We start from the raw sequence: 26,837 nt of genomic DNA, 5'->3' as shown, positions 1-26,837 counted from the left end.
CCTCTCACACTCATAATAGCTCTAATGCGTCTTGTCCGTTAACTCCAGAATGAGGAGTGTCCTTGTTCACAAGGGAGGGCAGAGAGGGAGGGCTAACCAGCAGGCAAGCTTTGTCCAGGCAGGCCCATCCCGGAGATGAGAATGTGTGTATTAGGTCTGCTGGATCCCCAGGAAGATTCATCATGCTGCAGGTCATGGCACTGTCCCCAAAGGCCAAAGGGTGGAGAGATAGATGTTGATGCTGTGACTAGTCTGGGGTTGGGAAGTCCACCCTTGACTTGTACTGCCCTCATTGGGAGTTTGGAGCCTGGGCACCCAGAAATTATCAATAGAAACTGGTGAATTTGGAGATGATTCTAGGAGCTGGAGAAGTAGGCCTCAGACCCCAGATGGCCATTCAGAGAGCTGGTTTCTTCCTGTGCCCAGTCCAGAATCTCATGTATCCTAAGAGAGCCGAGAGCTGTTTTCCCATGGATCTGAGTCAAGATCCCAGGAATCTTTCCTGGGCTGCTGTGAGAGAACTTGACCTTTCAAGTCCTGGAGTCATGAATAGATGATCATGGGAGGGTGATGCCCCAGGCTGGAAACGAGTCTGGACACCCACCTGCTTGCCCAGACAAGCCCTCCTTTGGTGAGGTAGTCAGGAGCCAAGCAGGAGGCCCCCTACACTAGGAACACCCTCATTAGTACTGTCCAATAATAGAACTTTTAATGCTGATGCCCTTGAAAGATGGCTAGTGTGACAAGAATCATATTTTTAAAATCATATTTGATTTTAATTTTTAATATTTAATTTTAATTAATATGCAATTAAATGGAAGTAGTCAGATGTGACTACCGGTACTGTATTGGGCAAAGCTGCAATTAGGTGAAGACCCAGGCTGGAGGTAGAAGCCAGGGACAGGAAGGTCAGAGTTTATGGTTTGGGGGGAGGGTCAATTTTGGCAAGAAAACTGGGGTCCCAGGGAAGGGAGAGAGAACACTCAATGTTTAGATCCATGGAGTAGAGTCATCCTGGTTTCCTGGGGTCAAAGTGTTTGTTCACATGTGCACACTCATGCCTTAGTGTGAATACATGAGTTGGTGTGCCCCCAAGGCACCCACAGATGCACTTGTGTGTGATCTAGGAGTTCCACACCTATGCATAATCCAGGAGACCAGCTATATATGTATGCTGTGTGGACTCCCAGGTGCATGCAGTCCAGTGAGCAGGGCCACTAGTGCAGCAGGTCTTGCAAGAAGGCCCACATGTATTGATGCATTTCCTCAGGGTGGCTCTGTGGGATCCAGTGCCCCACACCTGGCAGGATGTGGGCCTCTAGCCGGCCGGGCACAAAACGGCTGCTGATAGCCCCTACCAGACCTTGCTCCAAGTAGGTGTCCTTCTCTCCCCATAGCAGCAGGGTGGGTGTGGCCAGCTCCTGGGGCTCCAGGGGGAAGTTCCTATGACCAAGACAGACAGGCAGAGGATGGCTACTCCCAAACCCTTCCCCAGCAATTCTCCTGAGCTTCTGCATAGGTCTGGACTTACCTAAAGATGTTTCGATAGTAATTGAGGGGCCCAATGAGGCCACTGGGCTGTGAGAAGTCATAAAGGAAGGCCTCAAGCTCACTGGGGCTCAAGTGTGGGATGCCCCTCTTGTGGTGGGTGAGGGTGGTCTTCAGGATCTGGGAACACAACAAAATTCTGGCTTCAGTGCTCAACCTACCCAGTTCCAACCAACTACCCTCCACCCACCCCACCTCTGGCCTTCATCCTACTTCACCTGGAAGTCAGACATGGACAGCAACTTCTCGGGCAGCCAGGGAAGCTGGAACAGGAACACATAGTTGGAACGGAAGAACTGGCCAATGTGACGCATTGAGTATTCTAGGGGAAGGGGAATGCAGACATGAAGCCCTGGGGTAGCTCCTCACCCCTGCACCCTTATACACATCCTGGTGAGGCACACAGATGTGCCAACACTCAGGCATGCAACTGCTGTCTGCCTGAGCCTGTGAAGACACCTAAAATCCCCCTTCACCCTGGCACCTTCCCTCCCTGCTGAGTAGTCACTGTATCTACAGAATGGGGCACCTCCCTTTGCAGCTCCTGGGAGTCTCCACAGCCACTGGTGTGCTTCCCTTGCCCAGGCCTGCTTCATTCAAAAAACCATTTATTGAGCCAGGCCCTGTTCTAGACTCTGGAGACACAGTAGTGAACGGGATAGACAAAACTCCCTTATCCTCAGGGAGCTGACAGTCTAGAGATGGAGACAGGCAAGAAACAATGACTACAGAGAGAGAGAGAGAGAAAGGAGAGAGATGAGAGAGAGAGAGAGAAAGAGAGAGAGAACGAACGAGCATACAGTTATGACTACAATGCTGGGAATTAAAAACAGGTGATGTGCCCTGGCCAGTTTGGCTCAGCAGTTAGAGTGTCAGCCCGCGGACCAGTGAGTCTGGTCAAGAACACATACCTCGGTTGTGGTTCATCCCTGCCCCTGGTCAGGGTCCTGTGGGAGGCAACATGTTGATGTTTCTTTCTTTCTCTGTCTCTCTCTCCCTCCCACTCTATCTGATGATAAATAAAAAAATATCCTCAAGTGAGGAATAAAAATAAATAAAATCAGCTGATATGATGAACACTAGGTAGTCAGAGACAGCATCATATGCTATTGTAGTTGTTTAGTACCTATGCCTTCACTGCTAGAAGAAAGCCATTTAGCCTATCTCAGTTTCCCCAACTGGAACATGGGGATAATAACACTTTCATAAGCCTAGGAGGCTTGTGAAGGTTATTGTATGAGGCTCCTTTGTCAGAGAAATTGTTACCTGTAAGTGCTCAAAAAATGTGAGTTACTCTTAAGTGTATTGTCATTGATTGCAGATTGGGATTGCCACAGGGGAAGGGACCCAAGGTTCCGTGCTGCATCCCCAGCCCTTGGAATGTTGATTAGTGGATGCAGAAGTATAGATACAAACACATGCCCCTTCAAACAGACGCATCCCAGCGTTCTAGACTTCCTGACACACCTTGGTACACTGACATGGGAGCAGCACTGACCACCACCATCCGCTCAACCAGAGATGGGTAGTAGATGGAGAAATTCCAGGCTAGGAGCGCACCCCAGTCATGGGCCACAAGGATACACTTGGAGTAACCTGGGGGATCAGAAGAACTGGAGTGAGATGTCAGGCAGAGGTGAGTCAGGGATGGGGGGAGGCTAGGGTTAGGATGGGGGCACATCCTCACCCAGGCCCAGGATGACATCCTGGATATCTGCCATCAGCAAGTCGATAGTGTAAGAGTCCACATCCCTCGGTGCATCGGAGGAGCCATATCCACGCATGTCTACAGCCACCACGTGAAAGCGGCTCTGGAATTCCTGGAGCTGGTAGCGCCAGGAGAACCTGTCGAGCAGGCAGAAGAGGGAGGGAGGTTGAGTCAGGATCTCCAAGCAACACCTCCGCCCTAACCCAACAGAAGCCTTTAGCAACCCCACCTTCCTGCTCTGGACATCTCAGAAAGGAGGATGTGAAACCCCAGGCCCAGGGAGAGATTACTGCGCCCTCGATCCCGGGCAATGTTAATAGAGATTCCTCTTTGTCTCATCCCTTAGGGCCTCTGGTCCCTGGGTAGTCCTTAGACCTCTGTCCCACAGCTCCCCATCTGGGCCCTATATCTTTGCGCTCCCAGTCTACCCAGTCCTCCTACTGCCTCCTTGGGTGCTCTGGTGGTCCGAGCTTCACCTCCCCCCTGCCTTGCGTACCCAGGCCCTGGGCCTCAGACATACCAGTTCTGGGGGAAGCCGTGCAGAAATAGCATAAGGGGCCCGTTGCCGCATCCAGTGGAGACATAGTGCAGGCGCAGGCCCGAGCTCTGGGGGAGGGATAGTCTGAGATCTGAGGAACAATTCTTCCCTGGGGGACCCCTCTTCCTTATGCTTGAAACCCTCCCTTCCAACACCCCCTCCCCACCCTGCCCCGACCTTGTGAGGCTTAGATTTGGATTCAATCATTTGCGCTCAGCTCATCACGCCGCAGCCCTGCCTCCCAGGCTCCTTGATCCTTGCAACTCCGACAGCATCCTGCGCGCTCACCTTGAGGGTCAGAAAGCAGTGCTCGCCTAACGCCGGGTCGCTCAAGCAGGCGGGTGGGGTGCGCCGGGGGAGCCCGCAGCAGCCGCGCCGAGGCCGACAGAGGACGTGCGTGAGCGCAATGCAGCCGTAGACCGCCGCAGCCACCAGAGCCGCGGAGAACACCAGGCTCCACATGAAGGCGCGCAGCAGCTTCAGAGTGAGGCGGGACGGCGCCAGTAGAGCCGTCACTACCAGCTCGGGCATGTCGCCGCGTCCGGGGACGACCGTGCTGCCGTCGGGAGTGTCGGCCAGGGGCGCGGGCAGCAGCGTCGAGGCGGGGTCCGGGAAGTGGAGCCCACCGCCTTTGGCCTGGAGTCCTTCCGTGCCGTCGGGGCTTGCGCAACGCGCGGAGAAAAGGACGGGCGGCTAAGGCTAAAACCGCCACCGCACACGACTTAACCGAGGGCCAGGTAAACACCTGGGCGCGACGGCCACAGGGAACCAGACAGGGTGCGGGGGTGGAGCCTGCGAGGACCAGGCTTTGGTGGGTGGGAAGGAACCTTGGGGCGAAGGGATGCAAGGGGCTAGATTGGTGGGCGGGATTTAGCAAATGGGCGTGGTCTACTAGGTCTCCCGCAGCAGGTGGGTAAGGAGTGTTGCATGAATAGGAAAGAGTCCTAGATTGGAGTCCTGCATGAATAGGAAAGAGGGGGAGTCCTGGGTGAAACTCGAGGATCCTGAAGTAAAGGGGCGGGGCACTAGGGAGTAGGTGTGGCCTACTAGCCGGAAGGGTGGATCCAACCTGGCCAAGGAACGGTATAAAATTGGGGGCGTGGCCTATAAGCGTGGGCGGAGAAGGCGGGGTTTAACGGGCGGAAAAGGCCTGAGCAAAAGGGCTGGGCCAATGAGCTGGGGGCCAGCCTGAATCCGAGCCAATGAGACGAGGGGGTGGTGCCAAAAACCAATATGGCGGATCAAGCAGGCCCGATAGTAGGAGGATGGGGCCAGTTGCGCCACCGCTGAAATTAGGAGGGTGACGCGGGCGACTGCCGCGGCCTGAAGTGGCCTCGGGAGCCCCGGCCGCCGCCTCCCGGGAATTCCCTGCCCAGAAATGCAGGACCCTCCACTCGGCCTGGCTCCGAGAGACCTCACAGCATTTTCACCCAGCTCTGGTTCCAACGGCGGGTCTTGCAGCCTCGAAACCGCACTAGCCTCCAGTTGGCCCAGTGGGCCCTTCGGCCCGCCCCTGACCAGCTGTGATTGGACTGCGGCGGTCATTTTGACGTACAGGCGACAGGTCCCGCCGGAGAGCCAATCTGCAGGTGTTGAATCTCAGGTTCCGCTGGTGGCAACCAGTGTGACGGGCGTACTGTCTCTTCGCAGGACCGGGTTTGTTGTCACTGGGACTGGCCGAAAGAAAAATAGGGGCGGGGCCGGGCGAGAGGCTTCTTCCTCCTAGTTTTGCAACCTTCCCCCAAGATCCTGAATATTTCAGGGCCACTTATTTAACCCTTATAACAACCCTATTACGCATAGGTGCTATTATCACATCCCTGTATTACCACGAAACTGCAATTCCGGGATTAAGTCATTTGCCTCACGTCACACATGGCTAAACAGCAATTCAGGATTTTGAGAAAAGCGGCAATCTTGGGCTCCACCTCTCCTGCCCTTTGGCAGCTTATTGGAAAGCTTTTAGCTTTCTGTTGGTATCCTAGGTATTTTTAAATGTGCTTATGTACCTATTTTTTGATTAGCAATTTGGTATATTACCCATTGACTTGATCATGTCACCACCACTGGACATGCTATTTCCATCTGTAGTTTTTCTATTGGTTCTTCTAACTTGAACACTCCACTTACCCCTTTTTATCATCTCACCCCACCCCCAACCCCTTTCTACCTTTCACCGTTAACCTTACTTACCTTTGTATCGTCAGCGCTGAACATTATACTTTCCTGGAACCATAATTAAGTCTGTGGGTTGCTACTTAAAGGGAAATACTGGTTTATGTGGTTCGGCCTCAGTAACCATGCACTCAATCAAGTAGCCATCTATGATTACACTGTCCGTACTGTGCAAACGTTTGTTCTTCGTGCACTTAACCTACCTTTTTGTTTTTCTTTCTTGCATGATTAACCTGTGTCATAGCTTTGGTTTCTTTTACATTTTCCATAAAATCAATTCTCTTGTCCACTTGACAACCCTGGTATCCCTCCTGAGCTCTCTAATCTAGCTGCATGTCTGGTGGTTGTTTGGGGACATCCCTTCTGCCTCTGCTACACAACCCTGACTCACATCCCCACCTCCAATCAATCCCCAGCTCTACCCTCAAACAAAAAGACATCAGTAGTCACAGGATGGTAATTTTATATTCAGTACAAATGTTTATTTTTGCAATGAGAACCGCACAAAAAAAAAAAAAAAAAAAAAAACCTTTAGTATATAAGTGAAAAGTCTACGAATTCCCTTCTACAAATGTCTAAAGTGTTTAATACAAGTCTCAGATTCACTGACATAATTATTGGCCAAGCGATCCGTGCATACAGTACAGTGGGGGCTTGTACACACCTCTCACTCTTGTATAGGACTAAGATTTCTAGTACTGTGGGAGGGATTGGGAAATGGCCAGAGAAATTAAATAGATCCAAGTTCTAATTACAACCCAATTAGAGAAACACCTATGAGGGAGGTATGGAGAAAAGGTCATGACAGAGTTCACTCTTTAGAAAGAAGGTGCAGAAAACCATTTCTCCAGCTAAATAGTGGGACCTGGCCTGGGAAGTTTTGGAACAAAACAGAAAATGAGGGTGTGGGATGAGATAGAAGAAACCCCAAGAACCAAAATGTAAGTCATACTTGAAGCAGCACAGTGGTTTATGAGGAAGTGCCTGAAGGTTGGGGGTAGGGGTACAGAGTGATGGTGGTGGTGGGGGCTCTGGCTGGATGCTGGAACTGCACCCTCACCAGGAGGTTTGGGAGATCCCAAACACAATACACCGTGCCTTTCTAGTTAAAAGAGGATGTGGGTTAATAAACAGTGCTAGAAATGTTTCAATGTTGTGTCTCTGCATAAATATAAATGATACACTTTCATCTTATATCCTAGGGGCTGGGCTGCTCCTGGATACCTAGCTTGCCTTGTGACTACTGATGGGCACATAGGCAGGGGGGCTACCTGGTGGGCTCTCTCTGGCAGGAATGTGGGGGTGTGCATCTCCGTGCGTGAGGGAGGATCCTAGTTGGGAGGATGTACACTTATCTAAGAATATCTGATTAACCCTGAGCTTAAATGAAAGGAGTTAGGTAGAGGCAGGCATGGTGGGAGAAGTGGCCCAAGTCCCCTGGTGAGTGGGGGACAAGGATGTAGGAGGGTGAATACTGTCTGGAGTCTGGCCAGGTTCTGCTGGAGCACGTCACCTGCCTCGGAGGGAACAATGGGGGTACCTGGGCTCCCTGCCACAGTTTCAGCTTGGAATGGCTGGAACATACCATGGGAAATGGGCTACATGGCCCCTGATGGGAGTTATTATACAGACATGATTTGGGGTCCAGAGACTCCTGGGCCTAGCCTAGACAACAGGTGGTTCACAAAGAAATGTCAGGGAGACGCCAGCATTAAAAAAGAGAGATGTGTTTATTCCATGATCAGTACAGACCAAATGCATATTCACTGTATGAAAGTCAAACCAGTCACTGACTCCAGAGTATGGCCAACACTGAGCCACCAGTGTTGTGTAGAGTGGGTTCTCATGGCACACGTAACCTCACCAAGGGCTCCAATTATAAACTTTTAAAAAAAGTGAGGGAAGTGGCAGCTGGCTGGGTGGCAGGCACCAGGTGGATGCTGGGCCGGGAGCCTCTGCCTCAGTCTGTGGCCCTGGCACCCGCCTTGTGCACTGGCCCAACCCTTCCTTTTCTGGTAAAAAACAACTCAAACAGATTTGACATTAAAAAAACAAAGCCAAGGAATGGGGCTGGGAAAAGAAAAGAAAACACAGCTTTCTGGTTTTATAATTAAAAATAGACTAATAAAGTTTGAAACTGAGTACAACGTAGGCAGTTTTTTTGTGTTTTGTGTGTTTTTTTTGTGGGTTTTGATTTTTTTTTTTTTTTTTACACCAGTTTGGTGGAGTCACCAACAAACTTCAAACAAAAATATGCCAACTATGTTTCACTATACGGTACAGCCACGGTCACACACTACCCACAGCGCAGTGGCAGCTGCTGCCCAATGAGGAGAGGATTACACCATTTCAGAAATAAGCAGTGCCATTGTGTTTGGAGAAGAGAGAATTAAAAATAAAATAGAATCCAACAAAAAATATATATATAGAAAAACAAAATAAAAAACCCGGAAACACAGGTGGGAAGGAACTGACTTTGGTTGGTGGCCTCACTCACCAGGCGAGGCCGGCCCATACGCGCATGACAGTCACCTCGCTCTGGATTGCCATGGACACACACACACCTCCACGGCACTATTCCCTTTTGCACAAGCGAACACTTACAGAGAGCGGCTCTCAATTAAAGGCTTGTGGGGGGAGGGTAGGGGTGGGATCGGTTCAAGGCAAAGTCAGTGCCAGCAAGGGGGTGGGTGGGCCGGTGCCCTCTTCTGCCTCCAGCTCACTTGGGCCTGCGCCCTGCTGTCCTGGGGGCAAGCATCTGAGGCTGGGATGTGTGGAAGGACTCCCGGCAGGCAGGATGTCATGAACATCACGTTCTCGGGGACAGAAAACCAGTCGAGGTGGTGGCAGCGACGATGTCCTGTGTATACTGTGTAGACATTTGGCGGAGCATAGGGCCTCTGCCCGAACACGGGGACGCGGACTTGGGTCTGGCCAACACTTGCTCGTTGTGAGACGTGCTCTGAGCTGACGTCCTGTGAGGGTGGCAGGATGTCCGGCTGGCTGTAAGGCAGACGGGCTCTGCAGTCCTCAGCTGCCTGTCAGGACTGCCCCGGCACAGCATGCACAAGGGCCAGGCCCGGAAACAGGTCGTGGACGCTGCTACTGCCTCCACTGCCGCCCCTAATACTATGGAGAATCAACTTTTTGCCAGAAAGTCAGTCAGAAGTCACCCAGATCTTTCAGAAAAGATTTTCTTCAAATATTGACAATAGGTCACTCTGGAAATTCATGTCAATGGTAGCTGCCATCTAGAGGGAAGAGGAGGGAGGGAGTTAGGGAACCCCTCCAGTATCAGCTGCTTCCTCAGGGTCCACTCCCTGGAACCTCACGACCCAGAGGCCAGCAGGTATGGACAAGCAGGTACCCTGCTCCAAGCACCCACCTGATGGTCTCCCCGACTGCCTCACTTCCTAGAGTGACGCTTCTGCCCTTCTCTGGGTTCAGGGTCCCATTTCCCAACTCCTCCAAGGCTGGACTCCTGCCCCAGTGGGGGGAACACCAGGGCCCCGACTCACCGCTTCCCGGCGTCTTCGCTCCTGCTCCCGCTTTCGGGCCAGTTCCCGCTGCTGATCCAGCATGGACTGGGGCTGGGAGCTCTGGGCCTGGGGGGCGGCGGCAGCGGCAGCTGCTGCAGCCACCGCAGCTGCCTGTTGTTGCTGCTGCTGCTGCTGCTGCTCCTGTCTCTGCTGCTGCTGCTGCTCTTGGCGCCGGCGTGCCTCCTCATGGGCTCGCCTGGCCTGTTCCAGTGCATCCTCGTCCTCTCGGGTCCTGAGCAGAACAGGGCTTCAGGTCAGCCTGGAGCCTGGGGTGCCCCAGGAGCCCCCACCCACGGAGCCCTAGCCCACCTCATGCGCTCCTGCCGTAGTCGCTCCTTCTCTTTCTCCGCAAGCTCAGCCTGCGCCTTCAGCGCCTTCTCACGTTCCTCTTTCTCACGGGCAGCACGTCGGAACTGCTCAAAGCTGTCACTCGACGACTTAGCTGTGGAGGATGGGGTGGTGGGGTGCTTCTGCACCAGGCTAGCCCAGGAGCCCATGTTCTTGATTTTAAGGTCCTGCGAGGCAGAGAGACCACCGGGTGGGTGAGGGGCCCTGCTGCTACGTGGACACCTCCCTGGGGTGGGGATGGGGAGTGAGGTGCACTTGTGGGCCCATGGACCCTACCTTTTTAGGTGCAACTGGTGTCTTTGGCTCCTGTTTCTGTTTGTCCTTGTCTGGAGCCCCTGGCGGGGGAGCATTCTGCTCAGGGGGCCGGATCACAGGCCTTCCAACGTCCACAGGTTTCATCTCAGGCCCTGGAACACAAACAGCCTGTGGGCCCAGGTCCCCTACCTGGCTGGGCACAGTGGGTTGACCGGCCCGTAAGAAGCTCACATTTAGCCCTGGTAGGGAGTGGACAGGACACTCACGCTGGGGTAGGTGAACAGAGGCCTTGATACTCTCCGGATGTTTTGGGGGTTCTGGCCGCAGCGAGGGGCTGAAGGGCTCGCTGCGGATGATGGGTGAGTGGATCTTCTCCTCCTTCACCACCACCAGGGGCTGGGGCTGGGACTGGACCACAGAGGCCGCGCGCAGCTCCTGGGACGGCACAGGTACGGCGGCTGGTGAGGCGGGCAAGCGGCCTTGGCCCTGGCCTGTGCCTGGCCCTGGGGGCCGAGGCCCAGCCCTGCTCTTTACCTGCTTCTTCGGCTGGACACTTTGCTGGGGTGGCGATTGGTGGGTCAGGCTCTGGAACTGTTGCATCTGGGGGGAATGTATCATAAGCGGGGAGGGGGCTTCACGGAGGTGACCTAGGAAAGGGGACAAGGAGCATGTCAGCTAGATTGGTGTGGAGGCCATCACTAGTCCTGGGCCCACTCTGACCCCCCAACCAATGGGAGCCCTGCCACATGGGGCCTGTGGACATGCTCAGTCAGGCTCTAAGTTCAGTGTGGAGTAGAGCTTTGTGGAGCCATGTGCTCAGTACTGGTGTCTAATACCTGTTAGAACCATCAGGAAGCTCTGAGAAACACATAATCTGATAAATTTGGTCCCAGGTGGGGTCTGGGCCTGAGTACTTTTTCAAAGCTTTCCAGAAGGTTCTATGGCAATGCCTGGGTTAAATGAAAAGCACATCAATAACTTCACAGAGCAGGCAGCCTGGGTTCTGGCTGTTCCCGTGTGGCTTACAGTTGCTTTAGGCCTAGGGCTAGCTTGATACTGGCCTGAACCGCAGCAGATTTGGAGAACGGATCCTGAATTTGTGATTCCTGAAGGAAGTGGGTGAACCCATCCATCTTTATCCAACAATGGGTGGGAGGACCCAGGCAGCCATAGGGTGCAAGCACCCTGCACAGGGCAGGGGCCTGGAAAGTCCCAATACTGCTCCCTGGAAAAGGCATGGCCAGGCACTGAAGCCTGCCACCTCAGCTTCATTGGTGAGAAAGAAACCCTAGATCACAGCGGGCCAATCCCTCAGGACTGGGCAGCTGGAGAAGACACCAAGTCCTGTCCTCAACTCTTCCATCCAGCTCAGCAAGGGGACACCCTCCTGTTTGAACCCTTGACACATCTTGGCCAGCTCTGTCACTGACCTGCCTCCATCTGCCAGCACAGACACCCTTGGGCCCTCCACAGGCCTTTTGTGGAGCCATGTGGGCCTGGAGCTGACCACAACTGATTCCCCTGCACTCTCTCTAGAGCCAGAAAAGCTGTTTGGAAATGACACGGTGGTAAGGACTATCTTGTCCTTGTGCTTTGGCTCCCAGCCCCCATTTGGCTGGTTTCTGCCAGCCTAGGTGCTGGGTGGCTCTGGTTCAGGCCAGCCAGCCAGCCAACCAGCCAAAGTCACACGATTGTGACAGCCTCCTGCCTGGGAGCACCTGCAAAGGTTGACTGGGGTGATGGCAGGCTCTAAGGCATATGATCTGCAGGAATCGCCTGCCTGTGAGTGACTTCCTCAACCAGCACTTAGAGGGGAGGCCCAGTCAGTGTGGTGCCTGAGAGCTGGCCCGGCGCCCAGAAATGTCTGCTGAGCTCCTTAGGACTCCAACAACTTGGCCTTTGACCCAAAGCCCTAACTGGGCTCCAATCCACATAGTTCCCTGTGACCAACCCTGGCTGTGAGAGCTCAAGGGGAGACGAACCCAGGTGACCAAAAGGGTCCTGCCCAGCCCCCACTGCTGGCTCTTTTGAAGGTATCTCATCACCTATCACCATCTACCACCAGAAGCCTGGCCTTGCTCAACGGTGGGAAGAGGCACAGCTGCATGGCTGCTGGAACGGGCACCAGTCTTTCTCAGGGAGGACAGCAGCTGTTCTTGGCCTACAGCCACAGCAATCCACTTGACACCTGGCAGCTTTTGTTGGGTTTAGGAGCAGTCATGACAAAGTTATGGCCTGTTCAATTTGTGAGCAACACTGCTGCACCCCCAAGCCAGGCATCGGTCTACACTGCCAAGTCCAGGGGCTTCAACTCTGACCCTTTTATGTCACTAAACCACGAGGCACCGATACCACATTCTCATACAAGGGCTGGCCAGAATAGTTTGTTTACAGACACTTAGATAACACATGCTCAAGAAAGGCAAGAGGACATGGCCTGACCAATGCTCTGGAGGAAAGCAGCTTAGACCAAGCAGCAGGGGACAGGAATGGTTCTGGGGGAAGGTGGGAGTCGCACCAACTCTCCCTGACATGGTCCCACATGTATCAGACAGCCTCACGACGACAAGAACAGAGCACCCATTCCTGCAGGTTCTCAAATAGCCCCCACTACCGAGACCTGCCCATGGATCTGCCTGGAACTTAATCTCCACTCTATTTATTAAACTAGCTCCTGTTCATCCTCTGGCCACCTTTTCTAGGAAGCTTGTTCCAACCCCCGAGGTGGACTAGGTGCCTCCCCAGGTTCCTGGCTACCCACCTAGTGTGAATCATGATGCATTATAATATTCTTGACAAAGTTCCAAGACAAAAACCAGTGGAGGCCTTATTCTCAGTCATCTCAGCTTGCAAGCAAGACACCCCCAATAGAGACACTGCAAGAAGCTCCTACATCCTATCAGCCACCCCTCTCCAAATTCAGCCTGAGCTGAACTGCCTGGCTGCTCAAGGGCAAAACCCTAAACCCAGCACCAGCCTCCATCGAGCCCAAGAGTTGGGGGACACTTACTGGTTGAGTATGGGTCCGACTTGTGGTGCCGGGGTGAAGGGTGATGCTGGATGACTTGCTGAGGCTTGGCAGGCTGCGGTGGGGGTGGCTGCTGGCCAGGAGGCGGGTGTGGCGGCTGTGGGCCTGGGGGTGGCGGGGGCTGCTGGATGTGGGTGGGGAACTGCATGGGTTGCATGTGCACAGGCCGGGGGGGTGGCTGGTGCTGTGGCTGTGGCTGTGGCTGTGGTGGTGGTGGAGGCGGTGGAGGCTGCTGTAGCTGCTGCTGCACGGAAGGGTGAGGTGGGGGTGGCAGGGGGGGTGGAGGCTGGGACTGCACCTTCACGGAAGGAAGCAGAGGTGTGGGGGGCTGCACCTTCTGCAGCTGCTGCAGGTAGAGCTGCATCTGCATGGAGGTGAGGGGCGGGGTGGGTGGCTCCTCTTCCTCCTGCAGCAGCACTTGGGGTGGCTGGGCCATGGGTGGTTGTGGGAGCAGGGGTGGCTGGGCCAGAGCAGGTGACACAGCAGGGGGCCGGGAAGGCTTGGGGGGCAGGGCGGCGGCTCGATTGCTGGGCCTTGATGGCTGCTGGGGCAGCGCGTTGTGCAAAGCTAGAAGGACACAACAGTGTAGCAGTGAGGCTTCCTCAGTCCCCAGACTGGCCTTTCTACTCCATCCTGACCTACCTGTCTCTAATACGCATTCTCTCCCCACCATCCTCAGCTTCTCACCATCTCTGGAATAAAGACAGTTGACAGGGTCTACACAGTGGTTCTCAACCTTCCTAATGCCACGACCCTTTAATACAGTTCCTCATGTTGTATGTGGGCGTATCTGCATGTGGGTGGACCCGCCTGGAGATGGATAGAGGAGCGGTGTCTCGGTTCCTAAGACCATCGGAAATATGTCTTCCGATGATCTTAGGTGACCCCTGTAAAGGGTCGTTCGACTCCCAAAGGGGTTGCGACCCACAGGCTGAGAACCGCTGGTCTACAGGATTGGCCCCTCACCAGCATTGTCCTGCCAGGTGGTCTGTGCCTCCCACTTCCCTCCCTTCCTCCAGCTGTTTTGTCCTCACACTTGCCCTTCAAGTCTCAGAGCAGGCATGTCCTGAATGTCCCCATATGACCTTCCTATCTGGGATATGTGTGTGTGTGTGTGTGTCCCCGCACTCCTGAGAGCTACAGAGGGGTCATGGCACCTTTTTTCATCTGACAATGCCTAACCCAGCACAACTGACTCAATCTCTTGTGTGTCAAACCGCTAACTCTTAGCAAAGGCTATCCTGGGGTGTCTTGGGTAATTTCCACAATGGCCCAGGGAAGCTGCTGACACTCTCTTAGAGACAACAGAAGCTGATCTGGGTTCTGAAGTTTGCCCCAAGCACCCAGTTGCAGAGTGGCAAGACCAGGGTGGGAAAGGACCTCCCTGAACCTGGTGGCCATGACCACAGCTCACCTGGAGGAGAGACCACTGAGTGCTGGTTGAGATGAGGCGGAGTACTGTGCTCGGGTGGCTGGGGAAGGTGAGGGGGCAGCTCGGGCTGCGGCAGGTGCAGGATGGGTTGGGTGAAGTGGCCGATGGGGTCGAAGACACTGCCTGGGAGCTGGGGCTCCAGGACGGGCACCTGGGTGGCGATGAAGGGTGGGGGCGAGGACTTCATCGTGGGGGCAGCCTGCTGCGGCATGGAGGGTGCGGGTGGTGGGGGTGGCTGTTGCTGCTGCTGCTGCTGCTGCTGCTGCGGTGGGGGTGGTGGGGGCTGTTGGGGAGGTGGCGGGGGCTGCTGGGGCCCAGGGCCCGGGGCCTGCTGCAGCTGCTGGTGGTGGTGGTGGTGGTGGTGCTGCAGACAGACAGACAGACACACACATAGGCTGATGTCAGGCAGGCAGAAAACCCTGGACCAGCCCCAGGGTCCCCCCGGGGCCCACAGAGGCAGGTGGCCACCACTCCCCTGATGGAGGACACCTCTGTGATCACATACCTTCTTCTGCTCCCTTCCAGGGTGCCCCTTCTTTTTTGACTTCGGAGCCATCTCTGCGAAGGAAAAGAGAAGGGAGTGAGGCCTTGGGGTGGAAGACTGAGCAGCCTTAGATGCAGAACAAGAAAACAGGGTGAATTCAAGAGAAGGGCCAGTGACAGTGAGACAGGGTGGCTGGATTCTGTCTGGTATGGGAGTTCGTCACGGGAAAAAGAAATGTGTAGTGTCTCCTTTCTTAGCTAGAACCATGCCTGAAAAGCCTCCCTGCCCAACTCCTGATTGCTAGTTCCATTGAAGAATAACACCTGGGGAACTGGGGGTTGAACTGTGAATTCCTTGCCCAATGTTTCCCCCTACTTTCTGGTGAGAGGTCACTAAGGCAACCTGAGCGTCTGTGTCCCAACCCGGAACACATATGTCTCGGAACACCCATGGTGTTCGAAATGATCATATCAATTCAACAGATGAGCAAAGTGAGGCTCAGAAGTTAAGGGACTTGCCCTGGGTCACACAGCTGCCTCCAGCGACAGTGTCCTCTGAAGTGCACTTCTTTCCATTCCCCCCAGGAGAAGCAAATATACTGAGTTGGGGTAAGAGAGAGTGGTGCGGGTGTAGGCCAATGTCTGGCCACAGAGCCATGGGACAGGTGAAGAGAATGCAGACATGTGGGAAGGCCACAGTCTAAGTACTTTAGAGGGGAGGAGGGAAGGAGGCAGGCTGGACAGCAAACCTCCTCAGGACCACCAGGAACAAATGGGGAGATGCTCAATGCCATGGCCAGCTTCTCCTTCCTCTTGGGAGAGTGGTCTCAGAGAAAATTAGTGTTGGTATGCAATGGATGTGCTGCAGGGAGAAGGCAGTATGTGCCCTGGTTCCTCAGAGGCCAACAGAATGTTGCTGCCACTATGTGGACACATTTGTGAGGTATACACAAGAGCCAGCATGCCCCCCGCCCCCCATCCCCACTCTAAGGAACTTGCCAGCTGGTTGCCCCTCACTAAATTCCACTGGTATGCAAACCCCAGAGGACAGAGGCCCACCTGGTGCTCATGGGCTAAAAAATGATGAAGCTGCCAACCACCAGGTGGGAGATTAGAACCCACAGTGCCTTTTGGGCTCTTGTCACCTTTGCCTAGCATCCCCTGAGCTCCTTGTCAGCGTGCTGGCTTTTGCTGCTTGGGTCATAAGACACAGATGTTGCTCAAAGCAGGGCTACCTCCATTCAGCTGCTTCATGAAGGGGCCTTCCTTATAAGGTTCTGTGAGGTACAGGGCCTCATGGTGCCACATGCCACCCAAAGGGCAAGGGACCTGGTGCCCTGCAAGAGCTCACCACTCCATGCGAGAGACAAGACAGTGACACAGAACTCAGCAGCTAGACACATGTCCTCATGCAAATAGCAGTAACTGGCACACCTGGGACATGAAAATTGTAGGCCCAGGCCCAAACTGGGATATTAGAAATTTCAGGATATAGGGCTCAGGGCTCTATTGTGGGTGAGACATACAAAAGGGGACAGTTCAGGGGGTTTGCATGACCAAGGCCACAGGGTTTGGCAGCTACATGGTGGGGAGTAAGGGGAAGCACCATACTGAAGAGGCTAGGGTCCTTGTACATGCTGGGGGAAAGCTCAGTGCTGAGAGGCCTCCAAAGAAGAGGCTGGGGTGTTCCTCCCAGCATCAATTCTATTAACAGAAACTGAAGGTTGAGGGAGGCTGGGGACAATTGTTCATACACTGGGCATGCTTCTGGAGGGCCTGAGGGGAAGGGGGCCAGTGGGTAAATTCTGACCAGAAGACACTGTGTCATGGGGAGATAGTTGGGCAGGGCTGGGGTGGCTTGTGGGCTTGGTGAAGCACTGTTTATCCCACCACACAAGAGGGACAGTGGCTCCGAGTCCTATCCCCCAATAGGCCCTGAGTAGAGAGAGAGGCTCATGCAAGAACACGTGGGGATAAAGTGCAATGGGACCCTGGAGGTGCCAGGAAACAAATCTCAGCTGCCTTGCAAAGGTCACTGGGAACACTCCAGGGCTCTGTGGCAGTGCTGGACAGGGCAGGCCTAGATTGGAAGAGAGGCTGGAGGCGCAAAGCATACCCTCAGGACCAGAGGACTAAAAGGACCAATGGTGGGGACCAAGGGTGCTGGAGCTTGTTTGGGAGAGTTCATCTGGCTTGTGTGGCCCGAGCCTTATGTTGGAGTGACTGGTAGGAAGACAAGACAGAAGTGCACGGCTTCACGACACACCAGCCCCAAGACACCCCCACACAAAACTCTCTAGAAAGGGTTACATGAAGATGGCCTCAAGTACTGTGTGATCTTTATTCCATGAAAATCTTGAACTCAACACAAATGTCATCTTTACATAGGATGGTAATTGTACAAAGAATTAAAACGTTTTTGTAAAATCTGATTAAAACACTGATTCCTCCTCCCACACCCCCCAAATCAAGGGAAGGAGACAGGATGGAGAGTAAGGGCAGGGAAGAGGTATGAATCCCCGAAACTGAACTAACTAAGGGGTCTTGGTGTCAGTGGACACATGGGCCTCCCACCCCTCAGCAAGTCCTCAGGCCCCGAAGCCCGACGGTGAGTTGCGGTCCGGCTGGCACTTCCCACTGCCCGAACATAGGGGTCTTCTATAAGAAGTGGGCACTGACTGCCCTTGGCTCTGTTCCTGGGGCACTGGGCATAGGTGAGAGCTCGAGTCTAAGATCAAGTTCTCTGTCATAGGGAAAATCCATGGATAAGGACAGGATCCCTGAATAGCAGAGGGTGCAAGGACCCTGTAGTCTGTAGCTACAGCCCATGTACAAGCGTGTGGAAAGGGGTGAGGAGGCACATAGACCGACACCGTGGGAATCCAGGTTGCCATTTGTTCCAAGACGGCAGAATCTTCCCAGAAAGATAATGCCAGCTGCTTCCCAACTGTCCTTTGGGAATCTCTCTGGGCATGAACCCCCCCAGCTTCAGCTAGGCCAAGCTGCACTGGGAACACATCAGGCACAGGCCAAAGGGCAACTGAAAACAGCGTGTTTGGCAAATGGTGCTTGACTGGAAGCCGACTGGCCAGAGGACCACAGAGCAGCCTGGGACTCTTGAGCACCACAGCAGGACCACAGAGGCTGTGGGTAGGGGTGGGAGGCTGGAGCTAGAACCCAAGGCCAAGGCCAGTCTGAGGCAATTACAGCCACTTGGGCATGCTGATGGTGAACTGCACCTGCTCGAGCCTGCCTCCAAGATGCCAGCAGATGGCCAGGCCTTGAAATATGCACAAACTACATTAAAAAAAAAAAAAAAAAAATCTCCTTTAAAGGCAGATGTTGCTCCTTAGGGGACTTCTCACATCAGGCAGTTTTCTGCTAAGATGCTGGATTCATGACCAAAAAAGAGCTGATACTTATTTTTAGAGCAAAAAAGCCTATTCAGTGCCTCTCAGAGGGCTTATATAATGAGGCCATCCTGGCCTGCTCAACTCCCAGTGGTGGTGGCTGCCATTATTCCAGGGGACTAAAAAATAGGAGGGTGCTAGCACTGGCCATGTCCCTCAGAGATGTTCAGGAAGCTGGCCCCAAGGGCTCTGATGCCCTTACTATTGACCAGTCCAGTGCTCTGGATTTTGAGAGCCCTTTCTCACCCACTAGCACAGACCCCGATCGTACTGGGGGCAGGAATGATGGGCTCCAGGGGCCAGATCATAGCTGATCTTCCCCAAATACCCTCACAAGTGGCCAGCCCTACTGCAGCTTGCTTCTATTCACCTGGGAGAGACAGAAGGCAGCCTAGGAAGTACTTTTCCTATGCAACTTTAGGAGAAGAGGCCAAAGAAGTTGGAAAAATGCTCAGTAGGCAACAATGGGAACAACAAAAATGGAAGGACTCCAGGGGGCTGTGAGTCAGCTGTGGCTGGTGATAGCCTCTGGCTGATGGAGCTGCATGGGCTACTAGAAAAGAAGGCGTGCTGAGGGACAGCTCCCATTCCTCACTTGGGAAAGCTCTGGATGTTAGTGTGTTCTTCCTTAGGCTGAATGACATTTCCCCTGGATTAAATATCACTGCCAGGTCCAGGAGGGAAGTGGTTAGGATCCAGAGTCCCAGAAAAAGAGAGGAATGAAGAGAGAAAACATACTTGTGATGGGGCCTTGCACATGGAGCAGCACCACACGCATGCTTGTGCAGGGAGATTGTCATCACTCTCTGGGAGATGCCACCCACCCAGAGAAGCCCAGACGACCAAGGATGCTGGGTGGGACAGCCAGGCAGTCTGTACACAGGAGGCCCGGGCGGCCAGCCAGGCAAGGCAGCCTTCCCGGAGGTGGGACTAGGCGTGTGCTGCTCTGATGGACATGACTAATGCACCCCGGGGACAGGCCCAGGGCTCTGAGGAATTCCATAACTTGATGGAGTCCTGTCCCTTTCACAGAAGAAAATGGACTTAAGCTAGAGCTTGCTGGGAAGGAATCTGGAACTGAAGACCGTTTTATTAAGAGTCCGTGTCCAATGATTAGGCAGGACCTACATAGAGGGAGAGAGAAACCAGTGTGAGAGAAATGGTGTGAAATGTACCGTTCCAAGTCATAAGACCAGAAGAACTGCAGACTGAGCCAGCCTCCTGTGCCCTGCTCACTGACAGGGCACCAGAGAATGACACTAGAGCCTAGAAGCCCTACCCCAGCCTGGTCAGTTGAGGGAGGGGACAGACCCACTTTCCCCTTAGAAGGGCCATGGAGGTCTCGAAAACCACCCAAGCCTGTTTTATGCTTCTAGACAGAACTGCCCCCCGTAATGTGCCCCATGTGCACCTCGAGTGCACAACAGCATCTCTTTTACCAGTCTTTTAATGTGAGAGGCCTCTGCCTATCCTACTCACCTGTTCTACCAGGCTGGAATGCCATGGCATAAAACCCCACTAACTGTGAGCATACCCCCATGGGTCTGCTTTGCTGCACCTGTCTATCTCAGGAAGGTGACTTGGCCCTCTCTCAGGACTTAGGAACAGACTCTCAGTGTAGCATCTACAGCCAACATCTCATTCCTGCATTCCTACAAACTCCAAGAAACAGAACCAAATTTTAAAAAGATAAATCAGTTACAGACACTGTTAAAAGGGAAAAAATAAAAACAGGACAAAGGGAAAAGGTGTCCTTTCTTTTTCTGGGGCATGGAATTCAGCTCCCCTTGACCAGGAAGAGACATGGGGTCATTCCCACCCACACAGCAGAGCAGATGCCTCTGCCAGAGTCATGGATGCACTGACACTGACTGCATTCCCATGGTCTCCCCAGTGCAGGCATGGGAAAAACCCGCCCACTGGCCAGCCTCTCACTCAGGGCACATTCCACAAGGCTAGTCCCGCCCCAGAATCCCACCAGCTGCATGTGGGTGTGTGAGGGGTCACCTGGTGGTGTGGGTAAACTGGCTATAGCCCCACCCTCCAGGTCTCTGCCTATTCCCTCACCCCCACCAGGGGCCTCTCCCCTTCCATGAGAGTAAGCGGCACACCCTTTGAGCGGGGAGCAGCAGGCCCCAAGAATGGACTGGGAACAAGTTCCTCAGAGACCTCAAGGGTCGGAAGCTGAGGCTGGTTGTCTGGGAAGAATGCCCCATGGCCTCTGTCTGCACTTTCCAGCTCAAGTCTTTCCAAAACATAAAGCCCCCCCCCCCCCCCCCCCGCAAGCTATTAAAAGACACCCACATGCTCCAATCCTGGGAAAAGGAAATGAAGATACTAAAATAGCTGAAGTGTGCTCCCGCTGCAACTAGAAGAGCAGGCCAAGCCCAAGAGAACCACTCCACAGCTCCCTGAACTCAGGTTCTAGCCCTGGTAGTTTGGGACAAGGGTTCCTCCTGAGGGACACAAGCTGTGTTCCACCCTCATCCAGAAAGAGCCAGACATCAGCATTGTGATGGAGGGAAGCAGGATGAAGACTCCTAGGACATCCCTGGCCCCATGAGCCAGGTAGACATGATCCTAGCACTAGTGGCAGGGAGGCCACAGCTCTGCCCACAGCCCACCTGGACAGCAGTGGAAAGAGGGAACCAGGGTACCTTTAGCTTGCCCAGCTAAGGTCTACAGATGCCTTAAGGATAATGAGATGGTGGCATTTGTACCCACTCCAACCTCCTAATATTGAACCCTCAAGCAGATCCAGACTTTACCTAGAACTGTTGACAGAAGACCAAAACCCAAATAAAGCTGGGTTCAGAAGATGTGGTGGAACAGACCAATAGTGCTCTGTGCTGAGGGATGGGGGAATATGGGGTGACTTGGGACTGGGCTGGGAAAGCAGTGCCTGCCTCCCTTTCCACTCTGTGAGCACACTGCCTCCCAGAACAGCAACGTGATCCCGAGGACCAGCCCCATGCCCTTGGCATCCTTGTCTGTGAACAGCGGCCAGAGGAGGGGTCCAAGTAACAAACCCTCTCCCAAAATTAGTGCCTCTGTTCAGTTTCTTTTGGTGACTCATGTTTTAAGGCTGTATCAGAACTGACTCTTAACACAAGTGACAAAATATAAGCCCTTTCAGGAATTTCAGCTCCAACCCAAATGGAAACACAAGTACAAGGAGAGCAAACCAATTTAAATCCAAAAGACCAAGGAAAATACCTCTAATACACCACCCCGGCCTCATGCAGAACCACCTATAACTGGTTGCTGAAACCAGGGCTGCCCAGCTCCATGGACCCATAATGAGCAGCGTATGGAGGAGCCGCCCGTGAAATGAGTGCAGTTTCCTGTGAGAGATGGGTGGCAAAGGCTGCATTCACTGCTGCACAGTCACAGGGCTCACACTTTGGAACTTGGAGCATCTGAGCCACAGGGCACAAATCCACAGAGTGGGTCCTTCCTGACAGCAGCCCCTGCTGGCCCACGACAGAGCACTCCAGTGCAATTTTATGGGTAAGGAAAGCCAGGAACACAAAGACAAAAGAGAGACTCACAAAACCCAAGGTGGGGAGGGCCCATGGGAAATGGGACAAGCTGGAGGCGGCTGGATCATGGAGCTCCGGTGCCTGCAGGCCGGCAGCTCAGAGACCGTAAATCTCACCCTCCTTCCCGCCAAGATAGCTGTTCCCAGGACTCTCAGATTACTTGTTGCACAATCTTTTCACTTTCTTTAAAAGAGGAAAAAATGTGGAAAAAAATACAATAACAAAAACATGTTGGCTGCAGCAGAGAGCTGTTGTTGGAAATGCTGTCTCGACCGCCTCACAAAGACAGGAGCAGGGCACTAGGGAGCCCTGGAGAGGACCTACTGATGCTTGGGGGCCAGGGACAAAGGCTAGTCATAACCCCCTAAGATTCCACATCAGCAAAAGCAGTTCTCCCTCAGCAGAGCTGCGCTGTTTTAACGACCAGGTCCTGTGCCAATTTCGGCCTTTAGTGTTTTCTTTTGGCCACTCGATTCCTTAGGAGAAAGGATGAGAAACCCCTAGGAGAAGCCTACTAGGAACCCCAGAGTGAAGGCAAACCCAAAGTAAGAAGTCAGCTGCTACCAGGAATGCTAATTGGGCCCAATAATACAGCCATTCATCCCACAGAGGGCAGGAGTCTGACCAGGCAGCCCTTCCTGGGTAGGCATGGGGGTGTGGCACCCCCTGCTGGTAGATGAATAAAAACTCAACGGGGGTGGTGACAGAGGTGGCCAGCAAACTGCACACATCAGTCTCTGCATACAGTGGTATGCTCAATAAAGAACATGGCCTAATTTCATCTCTTTTTGGGCCTACTGAAAATGAGGTAATTCAGCATTTGGAGTCCTGGAGAAGCCCTCTCTTAGTACCCCGCAATTCCCTTGCAGATGAGTCCCTCATCAACTTGGGAAGTCTGGTGCCCTTACTGCAATAGGGAAGAGGGACAGTGACAAGGCCCAGAGGCTACTGGTCCCCAGCTTCCCAAAAGAAGCAGGCTGAGCCCACACAAGGAACCTATGAGTGCATGCTTCAGGGCAGTATCACTCCTCCCAGATGCTGTGCTTCTCAAACCTTCATGGTACCATAAAGTCACATTATTTATAAGAACTGATTAAGTGGAGCTTATGGTTGATTTCTAGTTGGAATAAAATAACAGACACAGGACAGGTCCACAGAAGAACATGCTCTGTTGCTCAAACACACATTCCTCACTGTGGACATGCACACTGCTGCCTGTCTGGAGGAACATGCTGAGGCCCCCCAGGATCCGCTCTCAGGTAGTCTGCAGATTGTCTGCTCAGCAGTGGCCACCCCATGAAAACGGCTGGCTCCATCTCACTGCATGGACTGGTCACCACTTCTTCCTTAGCCTCTCTGGGCCAGTCTGAGCTTCTGCTCCCAAGTATCATCAGGAAAGCGCAAAGCTGTAGGAGGGCTCCCCTCCCCACTAACTGTGCAGCTCCCAGCATCTCTACTTGCCCTACCTCCCCATGCTAAAGCTGATGCTCAAGGTGAAGCACATGTGCAGGCCCATGAAGCATAAAGATAAGAACTGTTAGAGGTGCAGGACATTACATGTCCAAGTGTGTGCAGAGTTAGGTGCCACCAACACAGCAGATGAGGATGGCAGTGTCCTGAGCTCGGGGTAGATAATCCACACCTGCTGAAGCACATCACCTAGGATGGCTACATGGTATGTGACTGTGATGCAGGGAAGATGTGGGGCTGAATTGGGTCACACTAGGGTCAATGCCAACACCCAGGCCCAACACCCAATATCCTCAGCAGCTTCCCCCAACCCTGGTCCTACAGTGTCAATATCCTCAGCCACTTGTGTCTTCCTCCTACCTCAGGCCACAAGGGAAAGAATAGGCCGCCCCAGTTAGAGTTAAATGTGGCTAAGTCATTCTTATGACAGTCACATAGGACAAGCAGGGTTGAACACAGGTGGGAGTGTGACAAGATGCCAAGTAGGACCCTAACCTGTTTCGGAGTCTTCACTGTCAGAGGAGCTGGACTCGCTGGTGCTCTCAGACTCGGAGGATGAGAAACCCTTCATCTTGGAGGAGCCAGCAATCACATCCACTTTCTCGGCTGTAGTAAAGCAATATGATCTGCGTCAGGCAAGGTCCAACCCAGGGACTACTCTTAACCCAGGCATACCCCACTGCCTAGAGGAAGGGCCAGGAAGCAGTCTATGCCCCATCAGCCAGAGGGCTGCCCATGACAGCATTCCAGACCTCAACTGACCCCACATTTCCCAATGATAAGATGCTAGCCTACTGTTTGCTAGCCGAAAACTCGGCTAATTCTGAAATCTCAAGCCACTTGCCTATCCCACCCCCACCTCCAATCTCTTAGAATCTCCTCTGCAGAGTCCATCAGGATTAAGAGACTGGCAGGAGGAAATTCCTTATGAGAAGGACTAATAGGCTAAGGCTCCCTCAGTAACTTTCCTGGTAGTGGGTGAAGAGGACCCAAGGACCCCTGGAGTCAGTTTGGGCTGGGCTGAATGCTGCATACAATATCCTGCTACAGATCTTAAGTACTACTAAAAGCTGGGCCAAGACAAATCCCTTGTAACACAATAGGGTTGTCTGGAAGACTCAGAGAGGCAGCTATGCTGAGCTAAAGAAGGGCAGGCAGGCAGGCAGGCACACAGCTGCCCTAAAGACTCTTGCAGCCTCAATCCTCAGAGGCACCAAAGGGGTGGCGGTGGTGGGGTGGTATGTGTGTGGCTTGTAGGTGGAAGACTCAATGGCAGAGGCTGAAGATGAAAGCAGCTGCTGCTCAGAGCAAGGCTTAGGACACCAGTGCAGGTGGGCTCCAGATGGCCACCAGCCAAAGAGGTCAAGAAAGGCTCTGACAGCCCAGGGTCAAGTGCCATGTCACAATCCTCCAGAGAAGCCTATGTTAAGGACACAGATTTTTATCATCATAGAAAACGCTGAGTCTGAAAGTGGAGTCACCTGAACTGACCACAGGGGCCTCCCTGAGAAAGGGCAGGAGAAAGCAGCTTGGCCAACCCTCCCTTGGCTGGGAACCCCAACCCCCACTTCCCAGGGGAACCCAAGGGCACCTTGAGGTTTTCGTTTCTTCCGCAAACAGGAGGTGACGTAGCGCTCCAATTCCCGCAGGGTGGACGGCTTCAGGGTCTCAAAGTCAATCTCAATCTCGTCAGGGTTGGAGTTCTTGAGTGAGGGCTCCCTCGACTGGATGATGTGCACCACTCGGCCCAGCTTCTCACCTGGAAGCTTGTTGATGTCCAGGCTAAGCTGGCGCTTCTCCTCGTATGACATGGGCTTGCACTTTTCCTCCTCCTCTGACTCATATGCTGGAGGGGGCTTGCTCTTCACGGGCGCTGGCTCCTTCTTGCTATGAAGAGACAATGTAGATGCCGTCAGGAATGGGTGCCCTGGGAAGCTAGGTACCCATTCCACTACTTCACTGAGGGACTTGGGGTGGTGGTGGTGGTGGTGGTGCACGGTGGCAACAGGTTCTACACCCCACCTTGGGGTCTTCACAGGAAACGGGGGCTGCTGCGGCCTGTCCTTGCCGTTCTGCATTGTGCTACCTGCCATCCTCCCTCTCTCCCCAAACCTGGAGAATGCCAAAGGCTCATCCCTGGGAGAAGAGTAGAAGCAATCACCCTATGACTGGGGCAGGCTGGGTCCTCTCTGGGCATTCGGGTGGCACAGACCTTGTGTTACTGTTGCTGCTGTTGTTTTTCTTGGTCTTTTTGGGAGGAAGCTCCTTGGCTTTGCTTTTCTTATTCTCCTCCATTTCCTCTTTCTTTTTGTGCTTTTCTTTTTTCTTTTCCTTCTTGTCTTTCTCCTTTTTCTTTGGTTTGTTCTGCTGGGGCTGTGAGAGGGCTGCAAGCTGCTCGTGTACGGCTTTGAGCTATGGAGCACACAGGCAAGACATACGCCTGTCACCCTGGTCTTGGCAAGGACTCCCAAACATTAGGGCCCAGGACAAAGGAGGGGGCTAGAACTTAGCTCCATGACCTGCCATCCCAACAGATTTCCAAAGTACCCATGCCCACGCAAGCCCTGGACTCCAAAGGTGCCACCTAAACTGATAAAATGTCGAGTCCTTCAGCCATCCTGGGCTCAGGAAAAGGGTCCCTAGGAGACTGGGCAGGAGTGCAGACATGCATGGGCACTAAGGGCCTGATGGCCAGCTTATAGGGAGCAGAGTAATCATGCAGATCCAGGAGAGACAGACAGGCTGACTTGGCCTCCTTCTAGCCTCACCTCTGCCCAAAGAGCAGGCATGTCTCCCCATCTCCACGTGCAATGTACATGTTTATGTTCAATATACCTATGACCTAGCACAAGGGCACCACTGAGAATTTTGCTCCTGCCAGTACACAGAGCCATGACCACCTCATGGAGACCTCTGGGGAGACTGCCCAGTCCATGGATTCTGGGGGGGAAATGGGGATGGGAGTGGTCATGCCCTCACCTGCTCCTGGAGCTCGGCCAGCCGCTGGGCTCGCTCCTCCTCGGAGTCATCAGTTGAACTGTCACTGTCTGAGGAGCTATCACTGCTGCTGTCACTGGATGAGGGTGGGGCCACAACCTTGGTTGGGGGTGGCACCACAGGGGAGGACACAGCTACCATAGGCTCCTCGGGTTCATCCGGCATCTTGGCAAAGCGCATCTCGAATACATCCTGGGGAATGGGGAAGTGAGGGTAGGAAAAAGCCATGTTGTCAGGGTGCTGGGTCCCCAGGCATGTGGGTGGGGGGCTAGTCAGGCTGTAGGCCACTGTCACCAAAGCCTCATTGGATGCTAGAGCCAACTCAACAGGAAGCAAGCAGGAGAGTCAGAGAACTGAACTGATG

At 53.6% G+C, this 26,837-nt stretch overlaps 2 protein-coding genes across 5 annotated transcripts in view; both read right to left on the bottom strand.

The window, feature by feature from the left end:
* Nucleotides 1-844: 844 nt before the first annotated feature.
* Nucleotides 845-5,339, bottom strand: EPHX3 (epoxide hydrolase 3). The gene is made up of 8 exons (XM_036240838.1): nt 5,214-5,339; nt 4,083-4,487; nt 3,777-3,862; nt 3,236-3,393; nt 3,016-3,144; nt 1,767-1,870; nt 1,532-1,668; nt 845-1,443 (listed from the first exon to the last, which is right to left on the bottom strand). The coding sequence occupies exons 1-8, from the start codon at nt 5,337-5,339 to the stop codon at nt 1,218-1,220; spliced, it is 1,371 nt and encodes a 456-aa protein (XP_036096731.1). The 3' UTR covers nt 845-1,217.
* A 2,508-nt stretch (nt 5,340-7,847) lies between these two features.
* BRD4 (bromodomain containing 4) overlaps nt 7,848-26,837 on the bottom strand; it is an 80,168-nt gene continuing 61,178 nt past the window's right edge. For 3 of the 4 annotated variants that reach the window (XM_036240057.1, XM_036240060.1, XM_036240061.1), the window contains 12 exons: nt 26,456-26,665; nt 25,689-25,888; nt 25,068-25,363; nt 23,972-24,082; nt 15,077-15,129; nt 14,554-14,935; nt 13,122-13,706; nt 10,378-10,758; nt 10,133-10,263; nt 9,818-10,023; nt 9,488-9,740; nt 7,848-9,220 (listed from right to left, as the gene is read on the bottom strand). In XM_036240057.1, the coding sequence (XP_036095950.1) occupies nt 9,152-9,220; nt 9,488-9,740; nt 9,818-10,023; nt 10,133-10,263; nt 10,378-10,758; nt 13,122-13,706; nt 14,554-14,935; nt 15,077-15,129; nt 23,972-24,082; nt 25,068-25,363; nt 25,689-25,888; nt 26,456-26,665 (2,877 nt within the window). In that variant the 3' untranslated portion in view covers nt 7,848-9,151. The remainder of the gene's footprint in view (nt 9,221-9,487; nt 9,741-9,817; nt 10,024-10,132; nt 10,264-10,377; nt 10,759-13,121; nt 13,707-14,553; nt 14,936-15,076; nt 15,130-23,971; nt 24,083-25,067; nt 25,364-25,688; nt 25,889-26,455; nt 26,666-26,837) is intronic. The other variant, XM_036240058.1, reaches the window with a different exon arrangement.

Source organism: Molossus molossus, unplaced genomic scaffold (assembly GCF_014108415.1).
Source record: "Molossus molossus isolate mMolMol1 unplaced genomic scaffold, mMolMol1.p scaffold_m16_p_4, whole genome shotgun sequence".
Lineage (NCBI taxonomy): Eukaryota > Metazoa > Chordata > Mammalia > Chiroptera > Molossidae > Molossus > Molossus molossus.
The sequence above is the reverse complement of the archived record's forward strand: the minus strand, read 5'-3'. Positions and strand labels throughout refer to the sequence as shown.

What these genes read in the sequence shown, in the direction of transcription:
- EPHX3 (XM_036240838.1), bottom strand. Translation starts at nt 5,339, where the DNA reads ATGACCGCCGCAGTCCAATCACAGCTGGTCAGGGGCGGGCCGAAGGGC. An exon ending in CAGAGCTGGGTGAAAATGCT is followed by an intron (nt 4,488 to 5,213) that starts GTGAGGTCTCTC and finishes TTTTAGCCTTAG; the next exon opens with CCGCCCGTCCTTTTCTCCGC. An exon ending in ACTGCTTTCTGACCCTCAAG is followed by an intron (nt 3,863 to 4,082) that starts GTGAGCGCGCAG and finishes TCCCTCCCCCAG; the next exon opens with AGCTCGGGCCTGCGCCTGCA.